The sequence below is a fragment of the Centroberyx gerrardi genome, chromosome 24 (assembly GCF_048128805.1).
Source record: "Centroberyx gerrardi isolate f3 chromosome 24, fCenGer3.hap1.cur.20231027, whole genome shotgun sequence".
NCBI classification, from domain to species: Eukaryota; Metazoa; Chordata; class Actinopteri; order Beryciformes; family Berycidae; genus Centroberyx; species Centroberyx gerrardi.
The window spans coordinates 14,234,068-14,259,798 of NC_136020.1; the positions used below are offsets into that span (position 1 = coordinate 14,234,068).

At 43.1% G+C, this 25,731-nt stretch overlaps 1 protein-coding gene across 1 annotated transcript in view; it reads right to left on the reverse strand.

Annotated features, from left to right (window-relative positions):
* Nucleotides 1–25,125, reverse strand: part of pdzrn4 (PDZ domain containing ring finger 4) — a 37,706-nt gene extending 12,581 nt beyond the window's left edge. The window contains exons 1-3 of the mRNA XM_071914557.2: nt 25,057–25,125; nt 2,317–2,588; nt 995–1,097 (exon numbers count right to left, since the gene is read on the reverse strand). Coding sequence (XP_071770658.1) covers nt 995–1,097; nt 2,317–2,588; nt 25,057–25,125 — 444 coding nt within the window. The remainder of the gene's footprint in view (nt 1–994; nt 1,098–2,316; nt 2,589–25,056) is intronic.
* Nucleotides 25,126–25,731: the final 606 nt, after the last annotated feature.

The following is a 25,731-nucleotide window of genomic DNA, read 5'->3' on the forward strand; positions in this document are numbered from 1 at the left end:
TGCCAATCACAGGTATGTATTATTATTTGTCAATGTGAGGACATAACATTCTGTAAGAGGACTCATTTGCCCTTGGATTCATTTTCAACACAAACCTGTAAACTCATTATTTCAATGACTATGTTTCTTAGTTTGAATCCCCACCATGCTGGAATCATCACAGATGCCCTCTATTGAAATCAAGACGCCACAGTGTGAATGAATGTCTGCTGTGGTGTAGAGCGTTCCTCCATTGACACTGTGAGTGCTTTGCTGCTCGGTGCATAACTTATTCACAATTTCTATTCAGCTTAAAGTGGCTGTCTGATATGAATATTCCTGAAGGACAGCGTAAGATGAGAGACAAACTGTCTGTGCATGAAGCCACACTGATAATTCCAATTTGTAGGTCTTAAGAGTGGGCTTTTCTTTTTGGTACGGCGGTATAAAGAATGGCCTTCCTCCTTAAACCCAGGGACTTTGCTTTGCTACACAACACAATGTAAACAGTAGATGCTCCTTTCATTGGCTTAGGTGCATTATTCGTGCAGCCAATTTACTTAATGTATTGTTGTGGGACTTGTGTCTATCATATATCAGGCTAGCCTTGGATTATCCACTGGGCTGCGTATCACTAGTGGCACGACCATGGCCTTGTGTCCTACTGCGTCATTGAAAGACATTAAGCCTATTCAGTCGAATCACAATAGGCTGGGAATAGGGAGCAACAAAAACACAAAAAAGAGCATTTCTATTACACAAGTATTGCGCTGTGTCCATCCTGGCCTTCCTATTAGTAAGGAACATACAGTTCCCTGTATGAAAACCCTTTGGTTTTCCATTGAAAAACTGAGTGGTTGTGTCACTTGCACAGTAACAGTTTGATGAACAACTTGCCAGCACCCTTCATGGCCAATGCTACACAAAACACTGTGGAAAAATACAGTGTTGTCCCAGTATGACCACAGTACAGTTCACTTATACAGTGGAAAATCAGATTGATGTAAAACTGTACCTCATACTCGTACTCTTCGGTCCTCTCCACCTCCGCTGGCGTGTTGGACAGATACTCCGGACACTCATAGAACTCATGTTCCATGGTGTGGATGGAGTGACAGCTGGACAGAAAAGAGAGAGAGAGAGAGAGAGAGAGACTGTCAGGTTAAGATGATTATGTTCCCATTTGTATGCATGTGTTTGCTTCGTGTGTTTGTTTGCTCTAAATTGAGATGCATTGGTAATATGTTTTGCTGTTATGCTTTGTCAGTGTAAGAATGATCTTAGCGTGCCAGTTAAATTTCTATCAATCTGAAAAGATGGAGAGAGGCAGAGAGAAAATGAGAGAAAGAGAGGGAGAGAGACAGACAGAGAGAGAAAGCGCAAGGATGGCTGAGTAAAAGACTATAAGTAATTATTCTACACCACAATGTTACTAACCTGATGTTTATCTTTCTCTCAAACAGAACTGATTCAGTATATAAAAGTCTCATCATTTTGTCAAGGAAAGAGTCAAGTTACCTACTAACCTGTGAAAAGTGGCTATTGATTATTTTGTTAGAGTAGGCATCTTATTTCTCATTTTGCGATAAAACTCTGATTGATCAATCACTCTTGAGTGACTGATAGACAAATAAAGAGACAAAGACAGCATTGAAGTGAAGCTACACACTGAACAACAATGTAGACATCAACCATTCCCCCAAACCGGCCATGTCCTCTGCAAAGTGTCACGATGATAGCTGCTTCTCCATAATCAGTGACCAGGGACTGGCTGATTTGTAGTTTTATAGGACAAATTGATTTCATTTGCTGGCCAGCAAAGGCCTATAAATAGCCAGAGAATGGACGTAGCGCCAGACTGCCTGCTCTATCAGCCCATTGGCTTTTAATCGCCCAGCAAAAGCTCCCATTAAAGAAAATGGATGTAGCACACAGAAGCAATTATTGCATGCAGGTTTGGCTCTGCATAATGACATTACAGGGACGTACTGCTTAGCCATGTTGGGGGTTTCCACACCATAATACGACTGCTTAATAACCACAGTGAGATGAGAAAGAAGAATAGAGCAGCCTCAGGGAAGCTTTAGGTTCTTTTGGGAAGGAAAAAACAATTTCTTAGCTTGAGTTATAAAAATACAGGGGCAAATAATTCCCAGCTCATCCAAGCGACATCCTGACACACAGTAAGCATCTGATAGTTAATGATATGTTAGTGTATGTATGTTATTAATATCCACTGTATTGTCTACTGTATATGTCTGTATGCCTGTCAGTGGATGGGTGGTAAAACCTCTACCAATGGCTACAACTGTACAGTAATATCATTGAGTCTCTCACCTGTCAGACAAAAGGAAGGGACAGATGTCGGGGACGGGTGGGGTGGCAGGCCGAAGCTTGGCCAGCGCCATGATGTGTTCAAAGGTGATGTCCGTCTGCGTGCATACATCCACAACGCACACCTCCTGTGGCCCGCCGCCGTGGTTACGGGCAACGGCAGCGGTGGCTCCGTTGGGAGTTCGCCGGAGCACCTGGACGACGATGGGGTCCCGCCTGATGGCCTCAACCACCGCCTCATCGTGGCCCGCCTTGGAGAAGTCACGCCCGTTCACCTGATGGAAGAGGAGAGAAAGAGTCTCATGAATGTTGTTTTATACCGTAGATCGCTCACTGCTGAGGAGATTGTGCACGTCAAAGGCTGTTTGCATCACTTGACTGAAAAGTTAATCGAGTGTTTTTTGCCCTAGGGTTGAGATGCAGGATCAGCCAGGTAGTGCTGCATTTCCTGAGCAGGTGGAGACTGTAGTATCTTCCAACTATCAAGGATGCTTCAACAAAAGGGATCGAACCCTGGACCTTCAGCTGGGAGACAACCTCTCTAACCACTTGGCCATCCTGCCTCCCCAGATGTTGCATGTCATCCAGTGTTGTGTATGATGCACACTGTTTTGTATGCTGTGCCCTGCAAACCCGAATTCCCTCTGCACAATAAATACAATCAATACAATAAAAGATACTGTATCTTGAAAAGGAGAGACTTGCCAATGGACAGTGCAAGGAGACCTCACCACACTTGTTAAAGATCACAGTGCCTCTCTTTTTAACCTTTATTTATCCGGGGAAGGTTTGGCGGACATGCATGCTCTTTTTAGCAACAACCTGTTTCACATTCACACCTGGGAGCGCCGCAGTGAATCCACACTCCTCCACTGTCGGCCACTGAACGGCTCCAGCAGAGCAACAGGGAGTTAAATGCTTTTTGTAAAGGGCACCTTGGCAGTAATTCTTAAGGGAGTGAGCACATTACACATTCTTCTTCCCTACCTACACTTTCCCAGCAGGTTCAGACATTTTAACTGCTGACCAACAAATCATAAGTGTGCTTCTCTAACCTTTAGGCTACTGCTGCCCAATTAGTACAGACTGTATAATGTACTTAGGCAGAATTCCTGTGTCCTCTGTCACACATTTGCAGAAGAAAAAGACTGCCAACGCTGCAAAAAATGCCAAGCTGTCAAGTTTTAACTTGTTTCCAGACCTATCAAGCTCATTCTGTGATATTTTAGTCGAATTATCTCACTGCACTGGCAGATAATCTTTCTGGTTTCAATAAATTTCACTTGATACATGGCAAAATTACTTCTTTCAAGTAATCATCATAAAACAATGAAGAAAATCTTGAAACAAGAAACTTTCTCCAAGAATACTTATACATGGATGAATACACTTTTACCAAGTAAAAGTCCTGAAACAAGTTACATTATCCTGAAAAAAAAGTCACATTTGTTGAAACCGGTAAAATTATCTGCCAGTGCAGTAAGATGATTTCACCAAAAAAAAAATCCTAAAATAAGCTTAATAAGTCTGGATAACAAGATAAATATTTACTTAACAAGTCAGTTTTTGCAGTGAAAATCATACGTTAATGTGCTCGGACTTCGGATCTCATACAGTTTTGCACCAATATTATTTTTCAAACCAAGCCATGCTAATAGCAGTGTTGACATTCCTAAGCAATATTATGAAGCCCTTGGGATGAATAATAATAATAGTTATTAGGGCAATGCACAATAAAATTAAAGGGCAACGGACAAACAGAGGAGGGGAGGGGGAGCAGGAGTGAGCCTTCGCCCCACAGTGCACCTCATTTTTTAGCTTGTTGCTACTGCGGTTGCTATACAACTATTGAAAACCTGTTTGCCACACAGTGCTCCTTTGCTAAAAGCAGAACCATTTTTACCATCATTTATGCCATTTTGCGTGACATGCTGAAAACATGCTAAGCAAGTAATTTCCATTGCAAATAACAAGAGGAAGAAGCCAGTGCTCTGAAGAGAAGTTCCCAGTGGACACAAAGCTTCACGGAGCAGAAAGTGGACTGAGGTGGATCTGCTGGTCTTAATTTGTGAGGTCAGAAAAGGTTGTACTAACAGGGGAAGGATGGAGGAGAGGTGTGCTTGTCTAAGACATCATACTGACAACTGTCAACTAACCTCCTTGTCAACGTGAACACACGCACACACACCCACACACACCTCTGCATCCACTCCATCTCTGGCACCCTGACACCTAGTTTGACCCAATTACAAGGCCTGGCTATGCTGAGGCTGTCAAGTTCAATTTCAATCTATCACATCCTCAGATTGATTGTCTGCATTGATTTTGGATGTCAGAGAGTGTCAGGGTGTTTCTGCAGGGCTGCCTGGCTTGTGAAAGCACCCAAATGCAAAATGTGGAATCACATACTTAATGCCACCCTCATTATCTCGTGAACGGTTTACGAAAATGAAGAATTGGATTCCAAAATGCTTCATATACAATTTTGGAACAAAACTTTAGCTGAAGTTCAGCATTAATATTTCTAATATAGAGGTAAAACTCTGTAAAAGTTAAGCGTTATCATTTTCTCAACCAAGGACTTGTTATCTACTCATTAAGACAGATTATCTACTTGTCATCTATGTTAGCAGTAATCCTTTAAAAGATATTGTACTACGTTTTTCAATTTTGTGACATCGATCCTCTTACTTTTATTCAAATGACAAGTATTTCATTTCGGAAAGAAGCCCTTCACTCCCTGTCCGGCAGTCAAAAATGTATTTTGTGAGAGCAAACTTAAAGAATACTTTACTCCTATTGCAGACACATGAAACCAATGTGTGTTTCTTACAGGTTACATACTGTATATTTTAGGCCTTTTAGACGACGCTTCATACAGAGCGACTTACAGGGATTCAGTGTCTTCCTCAAGGACACTTTGACAGGAGACACGGCTCTAACGGTTTACATTACTGGACACACTGGCTGATGGCTGGATCTAACCTTTGACCTCTCTGTTATGGGATGGCCTCTCTAACCGCCAGGCCAACCTGCCACATAACACTCCTCCTCTAGATCGCATTAACTTCAGTTTACCGTCCCATCTGAACCAATGTGCATCCCTAAAAAAAGTAAAGAAAGTTCCATAACATTGTTCAGTTGTAATGAGATCCAGATGGACGCATTAATCTCCAATCAGAGGGAGAGTTGTGGAAGGCGGGAAGTGATTGTGAGGCTACACCTGGCAGTGTGTTTACCTGCTGTTGTTCCTCTATCCAATCTGCCTGTTGATGAGCTAACTGGAGGCTGATTAATAGCCAGCAGATGTGACAAGGACTGGGGATAATGGCTCAGAACGTGCTGATTTTACAACTTGTGTGTTCGTGCGTATGTGTGTGTGTCTGTATCACACATTTTGCACATCATGTATATTTGCTGTAAATTCACGTTTTGTTCATATTCCCAAATCCTTCACATTGTTATACAATGCCTGCATATTGATAATTTTATAGTTTCCACCTATTTCATAGTGTATTCCTATTTCATATATTTTGTATATATTTTCATTTCATTTATATCGTTTTTTTTTTTATATATTTATGTTAATATATAGCATATATTTCATATTTTGTTATATTTTCATATTGTACATATTCTGTATTCAGCATTCAGTTCTGTAATCCATACTTTTCCCCATACTTTCCATTAATCATTTGCTATATTCTTGTTCATATTCTATTTTCCTGCTTATAATCTATTTTTCTTTGCTGCATGTTATTATTGCTGTTTGCTGCTGCAAACAAATATCCCCATGGATATTGTTCAAGTTTAATCTTATCATATCATGGGAGTTTTCTTTGTGTGTGTGTGTGTGTGTGTGCATGTGTATGTGTGGGCAAGCATGCGTGAGTAGTCTATGTGCAAGTGCAGTCTATGTACTCCAAGCGTAGGTGTGCAGATTCCATCAATATCGAACAGTAATTCCATTTTGATTACAACTTCCCTTTCTCATAACATCTCAACTGCGCTCCTGTGACCCTGCTGATAGAGAGACAATATCAACTCATTACATCATCTGATATAACCATGAAAGCACCTCGAGAACAGTAAAAATAGACCGTTCACACCGGTCCATAGGGGCTGCTGTAATGAACCAACAGTCTAGAGCAGCCTTCATATACGTCTCAAGTTAAAGGTTACCATTGCCAATAAAAAATGGTTCCCAGTAGCCCTAAACCAAACCCTCTTGTCTGTCCAAACACTCCTTCCTAAAGGTCGAGGTTCATTGCGATGTGCTACAGTTTGGGAGGTCTGGATATAGTGTATGTGTGTGTGTGTGTGTGTGTGTGTGGCTACTTGTGCATCAGTGTCTGTGTGTGTTATATCGATCCACAGCCTTTAGTGAAAATGTCAGATCTGTTTGCATGTTATCTGTGTACTTTGTCTCTTCATTGTTACTCACATCAATAATCTATCTATCTATCTATCTATCTATCTATCTATCTATCTATCTATCTATCTAGTTAGCAAGCTAGCTACCCAAACCAAACCTTCTTCTCTGTCCAAACATTCTACCATAAAGGCCAAGGTTTATTTAGCTACCTTTATTTTTGCTGTGTACTGTAGGTGTAATGATGTCTGTCTCCACTATGTTTTCAGCTTTGTTGTCATGCTGAATGCAAACAGTCAGTCTCATGCAATCAGGTTTTAGCTATCAGCGCAACATTTTGCTGTTTGTGATCACAGTGTGGAGATTGCTGTTATATGTGTTGAAACTTGGGTGAAAGTAGCACAATGAAAGCCAATCAGTGACAGGCCTGAGGCTTTCAATATATGCTCAAGAGAGGGCACACGTCAACCTTTAAATGTGTCACATTCAGCGTGGGGTTTTATCAGTTAGCCACTAAGCGGCTAAATGCTGTTCCCTCTTTTAGATACAAACAGGGGAGATAAGGAAAGCACAGTGATAACAGTAAGTGTTTGTCTGTTTGTGTGAATGTGTGTGTGTGTGTGTGTGTATGCACGTGAATGTGTGTGTTTGTTGAACAGAGATAAGAGCGTGATGGAAACCACTCAACCTCACAGCTAAATCTGACAGATATCGTGTCATTGTGAGCTAATGGAAGCAAACACACACACAAAACACCCCCCAACCTCCAAACACACACACACACACACACACACACACACACACACACACACACAGTTTAAGCAAGCATTACGTCAACCCCGAACAGAGTTGAAACAGCGGTTTCAAGGCGGTTGTTTGCATAGGCCATGTTTGACTGCACAATGCCAGTATCTCACACTGAATAGGCCTACAATGGACCGCAGAACAATACCAAGACAGCCCGTTTCCCCTAGAGAGACCCCTGCCTATTCAACCCAGCCCTCTATCTGCCTCTGAAAAGACACAGCGCTCAACACCACCAGCAAGCTTTTCACCACAATACCCCAAACCATGATCTTTGTGAACTTCAGTTCAATACAAGTGGGGTGTTTTTACAATCATGGAAATTGGCATGTTTGTGATAAAGGAGGAAGCTCAGGTGGCGTGGCCCAAATAATCTGCCAAATCTCATTTCTCTTCCTCCTGCGCTGCACTGAGACGATTCAGAGGAGCGCTCTCGTCTGGCGAGGGCCCGCTGTCACAAATGTCTCATTTCAATAATAACAGTCTCTGACACGGAATGGCACCTAGCGCGGCACAGGGAAAGATGAGGGTTTCATAAATTTGAATGGCAGGCTGTGCAACTGGTGGGCCATGCTGGGTCAACTCAATCACATTGACCCTTGCCTTGCACTGGATGAGAATATCATGCTGCTATTGATACCTATGTGACAACCGCCTATGGAGAACCAACAAAACAGAATGGAGGGTTTGAAATAAAGTCGAGGGAAGGGCGGTGATCCTGCTGCAGAAGCTGTAAATAGCCAGAGGCCGTCTTCGTCGTTTTCAAACCCTATGAATATCTTACCTCCAAACAAGTCCATCATTCAATATTTCTAAAACACTGAGGATCCTTTCTGAAAAAGTATTAACATTTTGTCAACGAAGGGCTGAAGTTACCTACTGTCCTTGAAATGTGCCTTTTCTGTGTCATGGATCATTTTGTGAGATTACGTGACACTTTTTCAAATGGTGAATATTTCATTTTGGACCAAAACTCTTCAATGCAAAAGTGAATGTGAAAAAAAGAACAACTTTGATTATTACCCCTCAACTGCAACTATGCACCAGTTCAGATTGCTGTAAAGGGTCTGACATTTGGGCAGAGCAATTTGCACTCAAAGGTGATGAAGCAGCCCATATCTTTATTTGAGATTACTTGAGAATGGCTGCAATATATAATTCACCACCATTATATCAGTTTCAAGCTGAATATGATGACTCTCTGGACCTTTCTTAAATGCCTTTCTTAAATGGTTCATTGTTTTAACCTGTATTTAGCCAGGGAAGATTTGCTGAGCATGAATGTGTGTTCTTTTTCATCCTGCTTCACACTCACATTCAAACCTGGCACCTTTACTTGCTTGTGGGCACGTTGACAGTAGCTGTGGGAGGAGAGAGCATGTATTGTCCAGCGGGTCCAGGATTCAAGCCAGCAACTCTCCAGTCACAAGGCTTCTGCTCTAACTTGTAGCCTCCCACTGCCATGTTTCAGGAAAATAGATGAACCCAAGAGACAATGGCTCATGCATGTAATTCGCTGTCATTATATCCATTTTGCGTTGATTGCCTCGACTCCCAGGGTGTTTCTTAAAGGGCTACCTTTCCAACTGGGTCTATCTGTCGTTCGTGTATCATTTACCTTCCCCCAGCAACCGGAAATAGATTATAGGAGAGGAGAAAAGTGGAGCTGCGAAGTGCAAAGAGAGAACTGTGTCCGTCTGTTCATCTGTGCCTCAGTCCATTTACCAAAATCTTAGTCGAACGGCAAAATTTGGACTTCAGATGACTATAAAACATTCAGATCCAGCCATCCTTTTCTCGCAATTTTCTTCAGATATTGGAAGATTCACTGCAGAATAACAAAAAGCCTGACTCAACTTTAAAAATCAATGAGGAAGATATTGAAAATTCACTCATTCTCTGTTTTACATTGCAGGATAGCTTCTCTTTTCCAATCAGCGACTGTTCACTATGCATTGTAACGCTCTGCTGTTTTCCATTTCTGTATCGCACCAATTAATCAAAGTGACAAGGTATTTAATGAGAGGCAATTAGAGTGTTAACCAAAATGCAAATCAGAGAGAGAGAGAGGGACGAGAGAGAGAGAGATGCGTGTGTACATGCATTCATGTCTGTGTGTGATGCATGTGTGTGTTGTAGCAGTGTTGGCTGGGGGTGTGCGTGTGTGTGTGTGTTGTGTGCATGTGTGTGTGATAAGCCGTGGCGACTGGTTCAAGGAGATTCTGCTCTCCACGGAGGATAGCGTTCTGGTCTTAGGAGGATGCTTTTACGCTGAAACGTGTTCAGCTCCCCCCCGTGTGTGTTTATGTACCTGTGTCTGCGCCTATGTCCGCGCCTACGAGTGTGTGTACACCTTGTAATGAGTGTCCTTCACAGTTTCTCACAGATATAGGCTCTTGCACAACAGGAGAAAACAACCAATTAGTTCTGCATGAGAGAGACCGCATGACAACATGAAACATGGATTAAATAGCTGCTGTCTGGATTGACGTCAAGTAGCCCTCACAGGTCAATCCCTTCCACATCACACAGTCTGCAGTGGATTAGGCTGTGTGTCCGCTGGGAATCTCTCTTCACAGTGCTGGCTTGTTTCATTTTGTAGCTTTTAGCTTCAGCCAGAGAGTTAAAAGTTAAAAATGTTTGAACTTTAAGCGAAAGAGTGACGTGCTTCATTTTCAGTAGTCTCACCGAAACAGCAGACCATCACCAGTGCTTCCCACACATATCTGTTTAGTGATACTATAGCTAATAGTAGCAGGATGACAGGGTGGCCTAGTGGTTAAAGAGAGTTACAGCGTCCTTCACCTGGGTGACCTGTGTTAAAGCCCATCTGCAAGCATCTGCAGACACTGACTCTCTCCCATCTCCAGGGAGGCTGCTCTGTAGCTGATCCTGCACTCTGATCTCCCTGTGGAGGGGTAAAGCAAAAAGACAATTTGTCTTGCATTATTATTGTCACTAAAGGAAAAGTCTAACCTTGGATACTCGTCATCACTCTTTGGGATGAACTGTTGTGATTTACTTTTTTGCCGTGTCCACTTTATTTCTTTCGTCAACTTGAAACTACTTCAGTTTGTGATTCCGTACGTTTCCCAGAATGATTTTTGACAAACCCCAGAAAAGGGGCATGAACTTGTTGTTTCCAATCATAGATAGCCAGCTAGCCAACTAGTTTATGATTGCGCCCGCACAACTTACTCAAAACACCACGTCTTGTGGTTGCATGCATTCTGGTCTATTGAGGCTACTGTTGGTGGAGAAATTGGTCTCTCTGCCTCTTCTACGATGGATTTCTCCCTGTATGATTGTTGAACATCAGTGCAAAATGGTGAGTCTACAAAGAAGCCCTTGCTCTTTGATTTTGAGGGGTTGATACCATAACGTTTACCGTTGATTTTGTTAAATTTGTTGACGTGACGTCACATTGTCTACGTTTGACCAGTTATCCAAGAGAATAAAATACACCACCAAACAACAAAATGGGCGCAGAATGCAAGGTCTATCTCCGATAGATGTTTTTTTTACCAGCGTTCAAGTGTTTTAGGCTGGATTTTTCCTTTAAAGAAAAAAGCTTGCCTGTTGGACTCGGGCTTATTGCCAACAGATCTGACAAAGACAATGATGATATACTGTGGTCTCGCTTTCCTCACTCACTGACTCACCCTCTGCTGTTTCCTTTAATTTGTCTCATGGATTTGTGTTTTCTTATCTCTACCTTTGTTTCTCTCACTCTCCTTTCTATGGAGTATTCTTTCTTTCGCTGTCAAGGTTTCTCTCCTTTCTGTTTCTGTCTGTCTCGTTCATTTTAATTCAGTTCAATTCAATTCAATCCATTTCAATTCAATTCAGTTGGCTGAATGTTGAAAAGTATATCGCCAAAGCATCCAAGTTGAAGTTAAGTACATCTTTAGAAAATAAATAAATTCTACATCGCTCTATCTCCCCCCCCCTCTCTCTGTTTCTGTGTGTGTCTCTAGGGTTTTCTCTTCTCTGTCTCTCTCTCTTTCTCTCTCTCTCTCTCTGTCTGTCTTCCCCCACCCCTATAACAACACCAGCGGTGGAAACAAGCACGTAGACATCAGAGGCTGTTGACTTGTGACTCTGTCATGCCAAGCAGCCATTTCTGATGTAAGTGGGGGAAATCAAAGGTTAACATCTGTCAGCGAACGCATTAAGAACCATCTCATTTCCTGCTCTTTGTACCACTTCCATATGCAAGGCAGGCTTCCTTTCAATTAGACCTCATGAATACAGATACTTCCCACTCGTAAAGCATTGGAATGAAACATGGTTCCTCTTGTATTATGCTTTTTGGAATTACAATACGAGCAGTAAAATCACAGCAGTGCATGTGTTTGTGATTCTTCAAGGCAGAGACATGCCCCATTCTGCATCATCAGAAAGGTGACACTATGTGTAAAGCCAAAACAGGGTATAAGCTTGCATGTTAAAACATTGCATTGTTGCATTGTTAAACCAATTAAAACATTCTTCCCTTGACTTTTTACCCCAGTGTACCATTGAAATAAAAAAAAAAGATGATGGCAAAAGGCAAGGGGCTGGTCTCATGCCGCCTGCTTTAACCCACAGTCTTATTCAACATCTACATCTCCAGTTGCCAATGCCAACTTGGCAGTTTTCTTCATTTTCCATCATCAAATGACTAATGCCTCCGGCCTGGTGGGCTCATACATCATGGCAGGGCCAATGTGTCTGTGTTTAACTAATGGGCTCTGTGTCCTCAACCAGCCACGGATGGCTCGGGTTATGACAAACTGCATCAACAAGACATTCATTACCCTCAGCATCCTAGCAACCAAATCACAATTACCGCGATCCACGAGTGAGCATCCGGCCCCGCTGCCTCGCTCTTATCCCTCGCGCACCACGCTGCCAATGCATAAATTAGCCTGCTTTTGTCACGTCGGGGGGTGGCGGCCGGAGAATTAGCCCGGTTTGTTTTGCGTGTGATGTGAGAGGGCGTGCTGATGGAGGATGACTGCAAAACTTCTCCTCTGACAAATCAATACATGTCACTTTCACTTTCACTCTGTGAGGAGTGTGTGCCGGTAAATATGTATGTATGTGTGTGTTAATATATATGTATGTGTCTAGGGAGTAACAGTGTGTTTGCGTGCGTGTATACGTGTGTGTGTGTGTGTGTGTGTGTGCATCCATGCAGATAGTTGTCTTGACTGACTAATGTACTTGGCCTGCACAGTACCAGGACTCTATTGTTGCACTGTGTCCTCCCCACAGTCATTAGATTGCCATTAATCTCTCGTCTGCCATTAAAACAACAGCCAGCGAGCAGGACTGAACAATAGGCCGGCCCTCCCTCCAGCCCCTCGACACATACTAGCAATGTGTTTGAATTAGGCTCTCGGGGGTCAGCGATTAGACCCACATAATTCAACCAGACTGCTGAGTTCACATGGAGGTTATGTGTTACTCCTCTATATGGGAAAGGTGCATGACATGAAGTGTCCATCTGAATGTGTTATTTAATCTCTAGCTTAAAATCATATTTATCTCAACACAAGTGAAAGCAGGGCAGTGGAACGCAGTGCTGTTGCTTGTTTTGTCAAAGAGCCATGGTGCTGGAATCATCTTTGCCATAAAGTAAATCAGTAACCAGTACAAATGAGTTTTGTACCAAAATGATGTGTCCACCATGTTTAAAAAGAGACTAAATGAGGACTGCAGGTAAATTAATGCTTTGCTTGAAAAAGCAAAATAGCATTTGGAAAATAGCGTTATGATAATAAATATGCCCAAAGAGGATTTTTGTGCTAAGTTGTTTTTGGAAAAAGAAAGTGTCGCCTGGGTTTGGCTTAGTGCAGCAGTTGACTCTGACTTTTTTCTGTGGGTGGTAATGACCCATTCAAGATCCCATTCAGTTTCTGCTTCCCTTGTTTCCATTGTTGTGGGTCTCGGCAACAGCAGTGCTGTGGGTGAGCCAGATAGACACACTACCGGGGGTTTAATAGTGTCAGGAAAGCAACAGCACATGGCAACCACCAGCCAAGAGGGAGAGATAGGGTTGACTGAATACATCAGTTGGAAATTAGCATGGCTTCTGATTGCTCCAAGCATTTTGAATACTCATAAGTCTGGAACAGCAAAACATTCCCAAATTAATAATGCCTCTTTGACTTATAGCAACAATCTAGAGAGGAAAAATGGCTGGAAACTGATGCTGGACCCAAGAGCATCTTTGACTGAGTCATTTTAGTTCCACTATAAAACAGTGGGGTGAAGTTTATCTTAAAACTAAGACTCTTAGAGCTAAAGTGAGAGCAAGACATGCAGTAAGGAGGCGTCTTTATTGGATGCCAGTTCCCTTTGAATTCTTTTCACACGAGCACAAATTTGGTTGAGGGCAAAACGAGCCGGCTCCGGATGCAGGGGCATAATTAGCAAAACATGCTAAAGCCTGGAAAGTGAAAACATTTTACAGGCGAGGAGGAAAATAAAAGATTTATGTGCAGCTGTTTGCATAAAATTAAGAGAGGTTTTTTTTTTTTAAATAAGCCTAGAGTGTGAACTTAAAAAAAAAAAAGTCTCCCCCCCCCCCCCCCCATCTAACACTTGCCTTTTTCATTTTAAAGTGATGCATGTTTATGCTCACTGGAAGCACCTAACCTATTAGCATTATTCATAACATGAAGCTTCCCCAGTCCGCCCTTTGGTGGAGAAGAAAAACGACTTCACACTTCGCTAACTGCGAACGGGCGAGAAGAGCTATTCCTGGAGTGAAAAATACCTTCGGTTCCAAAAGCACGGTTGGTTAGTTAACTGAAAGACATACTGAGGTGCAATTTACCACCCATTCGACCCGCCTCAATCAAGACTTTAGACTGTATTCAGAGATTCAGGCAGCTGAGTAGGTCTACAGTATGAGTGAGTGAATGGCTAATCACATCCACCACCAACGCATTATCAGTCGGATGATGATTAGCGACTGCGTTCCAGTAATTTTTAGGCGGTATCGCAGATTGACTCGTTAAATTAGACCATTGATTCTCAAAATGGGTCACAGGCCTAATTCTGGTGGGTCTCTCCACATAATAAGAACATGTGGATCATGATTTCATGAGCCAAGGCTGTATTTACTCAGGAAGATTAAGCTGATTTTTAACTTCTTGTGGCCCGGATCTGATCTTTTCATAGCTGGAGAAGTGAAAAATCAGCTTTCCATGTTGTTTCACATTGGTAAAGAGGCGGTCTTCTGTTCCTGTGTGACTGCAGCATGTATTTCTCATTTCAGTCAATATAGGGCTGAGAGATCAACTTGAGGGGTAGATATTTCTTTCCAGTTTTGTAACTATTGTCCAAACATCTCTGAAGCATTTCTGCTTGAGCAATTCTTACAGTTAACCATGAGAAGAGTCAGGAGACGGAGAGTGCCTTTGTATTTTTGTCAGTCAACATTTCGTCTGCAGACGTGTTTTAAGAAATACAAAATACAGCAAGGAGATCGCTTAATGTAACATATCGCTGTTGGGTGAAAATCTTGTTTCTCTAAAATATAAACTTTTGAGGAACTAAGAAAAACTGCCTTGTTTTGCTTGCATTTTTCAGTTTATCCAATGGGGTTTGAAAGGATTTAATAAACCCAAAGGTAATAGAATTTTCCCAACCCATGTCATCCAAATCACCAAAATCGGAGTTGTGTGGTCTTCACCAGACACTGACTCTATGTAGTCTTGCTCATTGTTCACAGACCTTTTTTTGGGAGTTTGTGTAGGCTGCTTGCGACATGCTATGATTTCAGCAGTATTAGCTATCCACTCAAACATTCCCCAGACCTAACAAGATTTAATGAAAACAAAGCCAAAGAAGAGGCAATCTAATACACTTCCCCAAACTAACAACAACCAAACACCCGTCCACACACAGTGCTCCAACCCCTCTCCATCCTGAGGGCATTTCCCATCTCAGCACAAGGCTCATAGTTACACCCCGCCCTAAGTGTAATCATCCCTCCTACCATGCAGATGGTTTAGTGTTATCCTATCTGTAACTGGACTCGGCGCCAGGCACTGAGTGGGCCTAATGACTCCTAAACCCAAGTTGGTTAAGTGGGAACTCAACACCAGCGCCCTGCAGTAACCTAATCTCCCTCTGGACCACCTGGACCCAGCCTGCACACTCTGGGTCCAAAATGCATTTGGCACTGGGGAGTTGGGCGATCAGTCCACAATAATACATTTACATTTTATGCATTTAGCTGACACTCTTATCCAGGCAGTTACGGGAACAAAGAGTGCAACGGCAGAATTTCCTTAAATTCCTATCTGACAACGGTGTGTATGATGTCAGGATGGCAGAGAGAGAGAGACAACATCATCACCAACGTTACAAGCAACCAACTGTAAGAAGTTGAAGACTCGAGAGACAATAGAAGAAGAAGGAAAAACTGGAGCTTTTCTTTTTATAGGATACTGACATTTGGTCTCCGATGAGGATTGCACCTTCGTTGCCAAAGAACTCATCCAAAGATTTGAGAAATTGTATGGTGATGTGAAGGATGTTGGCATTTGCTCGTCTCAGAATTTGTGTGTGTACCACTGGAAAAAGTAGGAATGAGCGTTTTAGCATGATTTCTGGGGCAATTTTTGTGCATATTTTGTGTGTGGTGCATGTGTGTGTGTGTGCATTTTTGTAGCATATACAAATGCCTGCAATGTATCCATAACAGCTCCAGATGGTGCGTCGTAACATCTGTCTAACCCGACACAACATAGCCTGCAGCGTGTGGCCATAAGGTGTATTATTGGGTTATTCTGGCACAAGGTTAGCTTCAAACCAAATAACAGTCACCGTCTGACAGCACACAGACTAGAGGAAATTAGTGTCTCTCTCTCACACACACTCACACGCACACACATGCTGAATGACAGGCTTCCTGTTCCTGTCTCTTCCATCACTCTCTCTTTCTTTATAGGGTGAACACCGACACACACACACACACACACACACAGTCAGTGGCACCTCAGAGGGCGGGCTTTGCCAAACTGTATTAATGAGACGGATAGACAGAGGCAGTGACAAACAGGCAGAGAGACGGACAGGGGCAGCGGAGTGGAACGGACATGAAACAGTGTGTGGTGACTGATAAGTGATGGGTGGAGGAGGAGGGCGGGACCATCCATTTTGGAGAGGGCGAGGCAAGGAAGGAGGGAATGAAAGGAAAATGAGAAAGACCCTATTTCCATGACTTATTGTCACTTCTCACAAGGCACAAAACTCTCCCTTTCTCACTCTCCCTTTCCCTTGCTCTACTACTGTACTTTCTTCTCCATCTCTTTATTTCCCTTTCTCTCTCCCCCTCTCCCTTTCCATTTCTCTGTCATTCACCCCCCTCCCACCTCTGTCTTTCCCCTGTTTCTCCTGGTTCCTATCGTCTTGGCCAGGCCACTTGGCTGTTCGGTGAGTATGGTAATCAGTGAGAGGCTGATAACAACTGATAAGTCCCCTTGTCTGGAGGCTAAGAGCTTGACTGACATTTTTACACAGCTGTAAAAAGGGACAGCGCGCTATAAAGCTGATGGATGGAGGCTTGGATCGTGTGTGATTTTCCTTGTATGTGTGTGTGTCTACGTACATGCATATAAACCCGCGCATACATCTGTTTATATAGCCTATGGGAGTGTATGTGCAAATATGCTTATACATGATTAACATGATTGCGTACCTGTGAGTTTGTGTGTCTTTAAGCGTGTGTACACATGTGTTTGTATGCCTCCCGTGTGCTGTTGCATCCTTCACCTTGTCACACACACACACGCTCCTTCTCTGTCTTCCAGTCCTTGGCCTGGATGTCTGGAGGGGAGACAGGGGGGCCGAGGAGTGTCACTCTCCTCACAGCAAGGGCTTTCATCCTGGGCTTATCAGAGCCAACGCAGGGGGAGATCGCTGGCTGCTGGAGCGAAACGCTGGCCGTCCCTGTTACCCCTCCACTCCGGCCCTGCCTTTGCATGACTTTGTGACCCCCCGCCACACACACACACACACACACACACACACACACATGCAGCCAGGAAAGGGAGTGTATGCATGTTTGCTTGCAACCAGACACACAAAGAAAGAGACAGCTAAACTGATAGATTGACGTACAGGATGACAAGCTTTTGTCTTGGTCTACCTCTCACTCGGTCTCACTCTCTCTCTTTCTCTCATGTACACAAACACACACACACTCACACACACACACACATATGCGTGCGCGCAAATGCACACCCACATTTGTTTATATTCAAAATATCTCATCACACTCTTCCTATTTTTCCTCTATTTTTAAACTTTCACACGTGTGTTCCTAGAACGCACAACAACACCACCAGGATGTTGTTTCCCACATTAACCTGGCACTGATGCTGAATAATCACCCATTTCCCCTTTCCTTTTTTGGCCGGGGCCCAGAAGACGTGCTACCCGCGGTGACAAGGCCATATGCAGCTCTAAATCATGTGATATTATCACCACGCTGTGCTCCGACGAGCCCCATAACCATGATGGAAGACACCAGATGATCTGTGTACAACAGCAGAGTTCATTTCCAAAGCGCTGTATTAACATTTTGGGGAAAAACTTCATTACCTGAAGTTCATCAGTCAGTATTTCTAAGCCAATGGATCCAGTCCAGTCTGTAAATGTGCAATTAAAGATATAAGCTTCCGCAAGAATTAATCTGTTGATGCTACAATGCTACAACAGAGATATGATAGGTAATGTTGTTGTAAAGTGCTTTTTCTGACACACAATACTAAACTGACATCCACAACCAACCATGCCAAGTGTGTGTTTGTGTGTATGTGAGAGAGAAAGAGAGGTGAGATGAGGACGATAAAAGTCATTTTGAGTTGCTAACTAGAGGTCAGGCTTGTCAAGTGGAATTAGACTCACAGGTGGAAAGGTCACACTCACCCACACAGGCCGACAGACAGACAGACAACTTGTTGGGTTGAAAAATGCGAGACAAAAATGAAAAGGTCACTTCATTCAATACTTGCTGCAAAGCTCAAAATCCCATCAGAGAGACAAGAAAGAGACGGAGAGAAAGGGAGAGTGGAAAAAAGATAAAAATCAGAATTCTTGGCCAGTGTCATGCTTCTCTAGGAAGTGGACAGTTGATCAGTCAGGTGATACCGCCTCCCTTTGGTCTTCTCTGTCACATTTAATGGACCACACACATTATTCAGAATAGAGCACTTGGGGCATAAGATGGATGGTTAAATTTATTACCTTTCTGCCTTTATTCCCTGCCTTATTTCCTTACCTTATTACTCTTATTACTCTAATCTATCATACATGCTCCTTCTAGGGTCACAGGAATGTTTTGCTGTTGTCGGGTGAAAACTTTGTAACTCTAATTTGGGTGATTTTCACGTTTTCACTTCAATTGAAAGATTACACGCTCCTCTATGGGTTGAGAAAAAGCTGTGACCTCTTGGGTTTATGAAACCCTTTCAAAACCAATTGGAAGTTGTGTAAAATGCGCTGTCACCAAGCTAAAAACAAGGCTGTTTTTTCTTAGTTCCTGAAATGTTGACATTTTGGAGATACAAGGTTTTCACCTGACAGCAACGATTTGTTACATCAGTTGTCAGGCTAGTGAAGCTTACACTCCATACTATTGGTTGCTTATAATGCTGGAGATAACATTGGTTTTCTCTCTGCTGTCAGAATAAAACCACATGTGCAAAAAGTATTTTCTGTTTTTTACCATGGCTCTTATGAGTTTTTAGCAGGTTTTAATATGCTCAACAGATAAATGACCTTTCCATTCTAGTGAGAAAAACCCAAAGACCAAAGTTGCAGTTGTGTTTTTACCCCAGCAACATCAACATATTCCACCTTTTGAATGGTGATTCCAGTCTGGATGATGTCATGCTCCAGGTCTGAGGTGGCCATATGGAGGTGATGGCTGTGTGAGTCTGACCAGAGCTTCCCCTGCTCTGTGTGGCGCTCGCTGGACACCCTAGGAGGTGATGGGGTGGAGGGGTTTCTGTCTCGCCCCATCATGCTGTCTAACAGGCTGGACATGTGGCACAGCATCTGTCTCCGGAGGACAGAGCCACGACAGAGAGAGGCCCGGTTCACAGCCATACACACCCGCACACACACACACACACACACACACATAATAAACATAACAGTGCTGCCGGGTTAAAACTTCTTATCTCCAAAATGTGAACTTTTCACAAACTAAGAAAAGCAGCCTTGTTTTTTGCTTGACCACCACGCATTTTTGAGTTTATCCAATGAGTTTTTAATGGGTTTCATAAGCCCAAGGGATGCCGAATTTTCACATTTTCTCAAATTTAAGAGGAGCATGTAATCCCTCAACGGAAATTAAAACCATGAAAGCTTGCCAAAATTAGAATTATGAGGCAATATGAGCAATATGCACATGCAGGTCCACACACATGCACACTCACATGTATGCAGGCACACGTAGGCACACGCATGGATACAGATGGATAGACACATGGATGGATACACATTCACAAATACACAATTCCACAATCATTCTACAATTTCATCACACTGGGAAGACTGTGTTGAATCAATATATTGTGAAGTGGGTGATCTGTGTTGTCCAGGATACTCTCCTATTGTACACTACATTTAGTGGTTCAAGATTACATTCAATAGTAGAACCAACATCCAATAGCTGAACCTAGCTCAATAAGCAGCTATAAGCAAACTGCACACATTTACAACAAGCCCTTTCCTGTTCTGTTAAATTTTGATTCATCACTTTTTCCTCCATAAAAAACAAACTCTCTTCTATCACTTAGAACAAGCAGGGATCAGGGGAAGATTAAACACAGGATAGAGACAATGTGATACAATGGTGCTGACCCTGTTACAACCAAGAGGACAAAACACATCTCTCCTATGAGGCTATGTAGGCCAGAGGCTGTGGGGCAATTTAATACAGCCACTAGCAAAATACATGGAATGACAATCGCTACAGCGAGAACGGAGCCACACAGCCACACATATGGATGGATGCATGTGAGTGTGAAGAAATACACACACAGGCGCACACAAACACACACAGTCACAAATGAAAGTTGAATGTGAGCAGTCTGACGAGAGTCATAAATCTCCTGGTGGCCGCTGGGCAGCCGGGGTCGGGCAGCCAGGAATCCTGTCAGAATGGAGCGGCTGTGTGAACAGATAGAGCCGCTGTGCTATCAGAGACACTGAGGCAAGCCTGCAGGCTGAACACTGGAAATGGCCTCTGAAACGCTCTGCTACTTGTTCGAAATGAAAGGTGTATAATTGAACAGTTCTATTCCAAACACGCTATATCCATTTTGGGAGAAAAAAAAACCAAAACATTACCTGAAGGTTAGCACTCTGTAACTCTGAAAAAGCAGCAATGCATTTTGTTGAAGCGCTATCATTTCATAAACTTGTCCTGCCCAGGGACAACAGATGCAAATTAGCTGGAAGCTCTAACTCTGGTGCTTCTTTTAAATTGTGCATTGTCCCTGTAAAAATAAATAATAAAATATAATCAAAAATAAACTTCAGTTAACTACCAGACTTAAACAAGTAAACATGTCATGCCCCACAAATGATGCAGGCACCTTGAGCCAATCAGTAACAAGTAAACAAAGGTTGTAGTGCCTTCCTAAGGTCAGCAATGTCACGCATCATTCCCCGAAGTTTCATCAAAATCCAATCAGTGGCATCAAAGATATTTTATGTGACATACAGACAATTAAACATTGTAGCGCCCCCCTAAGGCCAATCAGTAAAATTTTGAAAATGCCAAAGCGGAGCAGTGACACACGTCATTCCCCGACGTTTCATCAAAATCCAGTCAGTGGTGTCCGAGATATTGTGCATGACGGATGGACAGACAGACGGATGGACAGATGGACGGACGGACTGATGGGGCCGATCCACAGTCCCTCCCCCAGGTTCATTGTGGGGGTCAAAAACCAACATTATTTATCTTTATTTTTTCATTATCGAGTAGGTGTCATATTTTTCAAATGGTGGGCATTTGAATGACACTCAGTTGCAGTTAGGCACTAATTAATAATCCCTTACATTTCTATTTGAAAAGAGCACCAACACATCAAACTGACTTTCCTAAATGCCTCACTGGTCTCACAGGGAATCCCACTGTGGAGGAGTCACAGAGCAGGGAGGGAGCTTCTGGAGAGACGAGGGAGTGACAGAAACACAGCGAGAGAGATTCAGCGCTGGAGCATGTGAGGACAAACCAGAGAACGACAGCGTATTTCCAATCCACCAGTACCATTTTGCACCTGTATTGTCCCTGCTATGCCTATGGTACAGTATCAGCATCATTTAGTTTTCTACTGGAATAATGAGCAGGTGTCGTCCTTTTGAAAGTGGACCAGTACCAAAAACACATATGAGAGTCTGTGATGTGGTGTGTGTGGGTGTGGGTGTGTGCCAGAAAAGAAAGCAGAGAGGAGAAAGACAGATTGTCAAGAGAGAGAGAGAGACAGAGAGAGAGAGAGAGAGAGAGAGAGAATAATGAGGGTTAGAGAAGGAGACAGAGTGAGGAAGGAGGGGAAAGAAATGAGTCTGGAGTGTGGACAGGAAACAGAGACGGAGGGATTCTTGAGGAGTCTCTCTGGATTTGCAGAATCCCCTCTGCTTCTGAGTTTCGGCACAAAGTCACACTGACACACTTACTGCCTGGTGAGCTACGGCCCCCAAACTGATTTACTGTCTCTTTCTTTCTTTCTTTCTTTCTTTCTTTCTTTCTTTCTTTCTTTCTTCCTTGCTGTCTTTCTTGCTTTCTTTCTCTCTTTCAGTCTCGGTGTTGCTGTGAACTGCAGGTGTCTGAGTGTGGGATTAGGAACATATAGGCATTGCCAGACGGCGATTAAATTGCCACAGTGGTCAACCATAAGCTCTGATTTGCTGACTGTCACACATACAGTACAGAGCTGTAAACAGTAAGCGGCTGTGCTGAGACACACACACACACACACACACACACACACACAATATTCTTGGAAGCCTGCCACAGTGCCAGGACACCCACAGCGCGATGAGGAAATCGGAAGCAACCATAAGACTCACTTCTTTGTTGTCCCAGCCAATCTGCAACCAAATAGTGAGCAATCTAAAAATCACCATGTGTTTTGAGGATAATACAGTGTCTACTCTCACAGCTTTTGTTGCGTCAAATGATACTTTCATGATATATTTTCAACAATCACAAGGCAGATTTGTTTTCTTCACGTTGTTGTAGGTTAGCATGCTCATCCCTTTGTTTTGTTTACTACTTCCATACAGCTAAACAGTACAGAAAGCGCCGCGGACCCCCTAGGGTTTCCATTGACACGGCTAATTTTCCTGCTCTCCACCCAGGCAGACAACACAGACATTCACCGTCTCATTAAAGCATGGGAGCGTTCAGGCTGAGAGCATAATGAGCCCGAGACCGCCGCGCTGTGAACAGTGTTCATAAAGGCAGCCTCTAGGAGTGAGGTAAGGTTAGTGATGCTGTATTCCTTACATTTACATTTTAACCATTTAGCCGATGCTCTAATCCAATGAGGGAGCAGGTAGGGGTTCAGTGTCTTGCTCAAAGGCACTTTGGCAGCGCACATGTGACAGAGTGTGCTTAATAGAGTAACAGTGACTTTCCACAAGATAGTTATAATCGCTTCACTGTCGTCGTCATAATCATCATCGTCAAAAACAATAGCAACAGCCTTGCAGTGAGCATCATAAAACTAATAAGAAGAATCACAATCGTCAACGTCATCATTATCATCATCGTCATCATCATCGTCATCATCATCATCATCAGACAGCAGCCTTACAATGATTTTAACTTACTAACATCACAAAGTAGAGAATAATAATAATAACAATAGAGAAAGCATGGCACTAACACAGCCAGGAATAAGGAATTATGTTTGTTTTTTCCCATAGTGCCTCCCATGCTAGAAATGTACACAATCATGTTAATGTTGGGCACTTTGGATGAAAGCATCCGCCTAATAGTATAAGTTACACTACAAAACTAATGAGAAGTATTCAACTGAATGGCTTGTTCTCATTGTGCCGTATCCAGTTTCCCCACTGTCTGAAACCGTGTAAGATACTAAATGATGAATGAATCCCCGCTGCTGTCCTGGTATTTGCCCGTACTGTACTCGACAACGCAGAGAAACACCGAGCACGTGTTTCCGACATTCAGCTCCACACATAAACAACAAGTCACCAATTGCTGCTGTAGCGTAAAAACCATGTAACGTAATGTCGTTTTCTTACTTGATTTGAAAGTTACCCTGGTCATTTATGTAATCAGTGAGTTCCATAACCATTGCACCTTTGAAAGCTGTTTAAACCCCACTGCAAAATTTCCAAAATATAAGGGAGTCAATGAGAACAAACATATTATTTTCTTCTATTCCTGAAAAAATGACTTTCTGGAGATATGTGTTTTTTGTCTGTCAACAGCAGTAGAGAACATTCACACTTGCTGACTCTTCATATCTAATCAACACATTCCAGCCAAGCCCAGTACAATATCACAAGTTATACATTCACCACATTTTACTGCTCGTAATGATAATATGATCGCTTGTGGGGATAATATGACAGTCTATTGCTGTTATCAGTCAAAAGACATTTCAGGAATGAAGGAAAGAATGCTTGTCTTCTTATGTATTTTTGAAATTTCACTATTGAAAATTGTATGTCATTTAATTTTTCACAATTTAAAAGGCCCAAGAGCCATTAAACTCATTCAACACATCGATGGCCATATACTTTCAATTCAAAAGAAAAGCATCCAAATTGTTATTATTGTGATTTTTATGCGACATCAGCAGTATGAAAACCATATCAAGTCAGACGAATAAAGCGTCCAGTTCTGACAAACAACAGAGAGGGAAACAGCAGAAGATATTTGCTGGCTGTTCTTTTGAACTGTAGTCTCTCCCCATGTTTCCAGACAGTCACAGGCAGAAGAGATGTGATGAATTCCCCTGGAGCCAGCACAGGAAGAAGAGCTGAACTTGTCCTCACATCTTCTGCTACTGAGGAGAAATAACTAGCTCCACTCGCTTTGATGGAGAGAGAGAGAGAGAAAAAAAACACACACACTGGCTCTCTGCCTGGCTGCTTGGAAGAAACTCATTTTCTTACATTTCTCTCATGTCCCTCTCCCATTTCTTCTTGCTTCCCCACTCAACCTCTCTGTCTGCTGTCTCTCTGTCTTTCTCTTTCTCCCTCTCTCTCTCTCTCTCTCTCTCTCTCTCTCAACTACTTTGCTCGGTTACTCTCATGTTCTCCTCCACCTTGTTTTTCTGTCTCACTTTTACCTTTCTCCCTCATCGGAAAACATTCCCATTCTCTCTGAACTCTCATTCTCTCCGAGCCTGCTTTCGTCGGAAACCAAACCTTTCCCGCCATCATCATCATCATCATCACCAACACCATCATCACCAACACCATCATCAGCTTGATAAAGGTCACTGTGATCACCGTCGACCAAACTAAACTCGCTCTTCCCTCTCCTTCTCCCCTCCAGTCTCACTTACCTGTGCAATCTCATATAGCAGTTTGTAGTGTTCCTCCCGTTTCTGCAAGGTGCACAAATTGCAGCCCATTCTAGTTGTCAGGGAAACAGTGCTGAGCGCCCGCCGGAGTGTGTGTTGTGTGCAGCGCGCGGATGTGTGTGTGAGCTCCCCCAGGGCGAAACACACTCGGGCTCCTCTTCCTCGGCTCCCCCGCACCTTTTCTCATCCGTGTATCCTCAGTGAGCCCCGCTCTCTCGCTCCGAGCGCAGAACACACACACACACACACACACACACACACACACGTGTATCAATTCACTGCTTCAGTGTAGAGGTTGTGGCTGTAGTTCCCTCAGTGTGTGTGTGTGTGTGTGGACAGTGTGTGTGTGTGTGTGTGTGTGTGGAGTGTATCAGCGGTAAGATGAGTAAAAGCACCTGGCTTCTCTTTCCCTCTCTTGCTGTCTGCCTGTCACTCCTTCCCCTGATTCTCACATGCATACCTACATACACTCTCTCTCTCTCCACCTCCCTCTGTCTCTCTCTGTCTCCTCTCTCACTGTGAGCACACACTGATACACACACACACACTTTGGGCTCGTGGAGACACACCTCCCTCTGTGGCAGGCTGCCTACACATGCCTGCTTCTACTCCGGCTCATGAATAGAGAGTATCCTCATTGGCTGTTTAAGGAAAGGG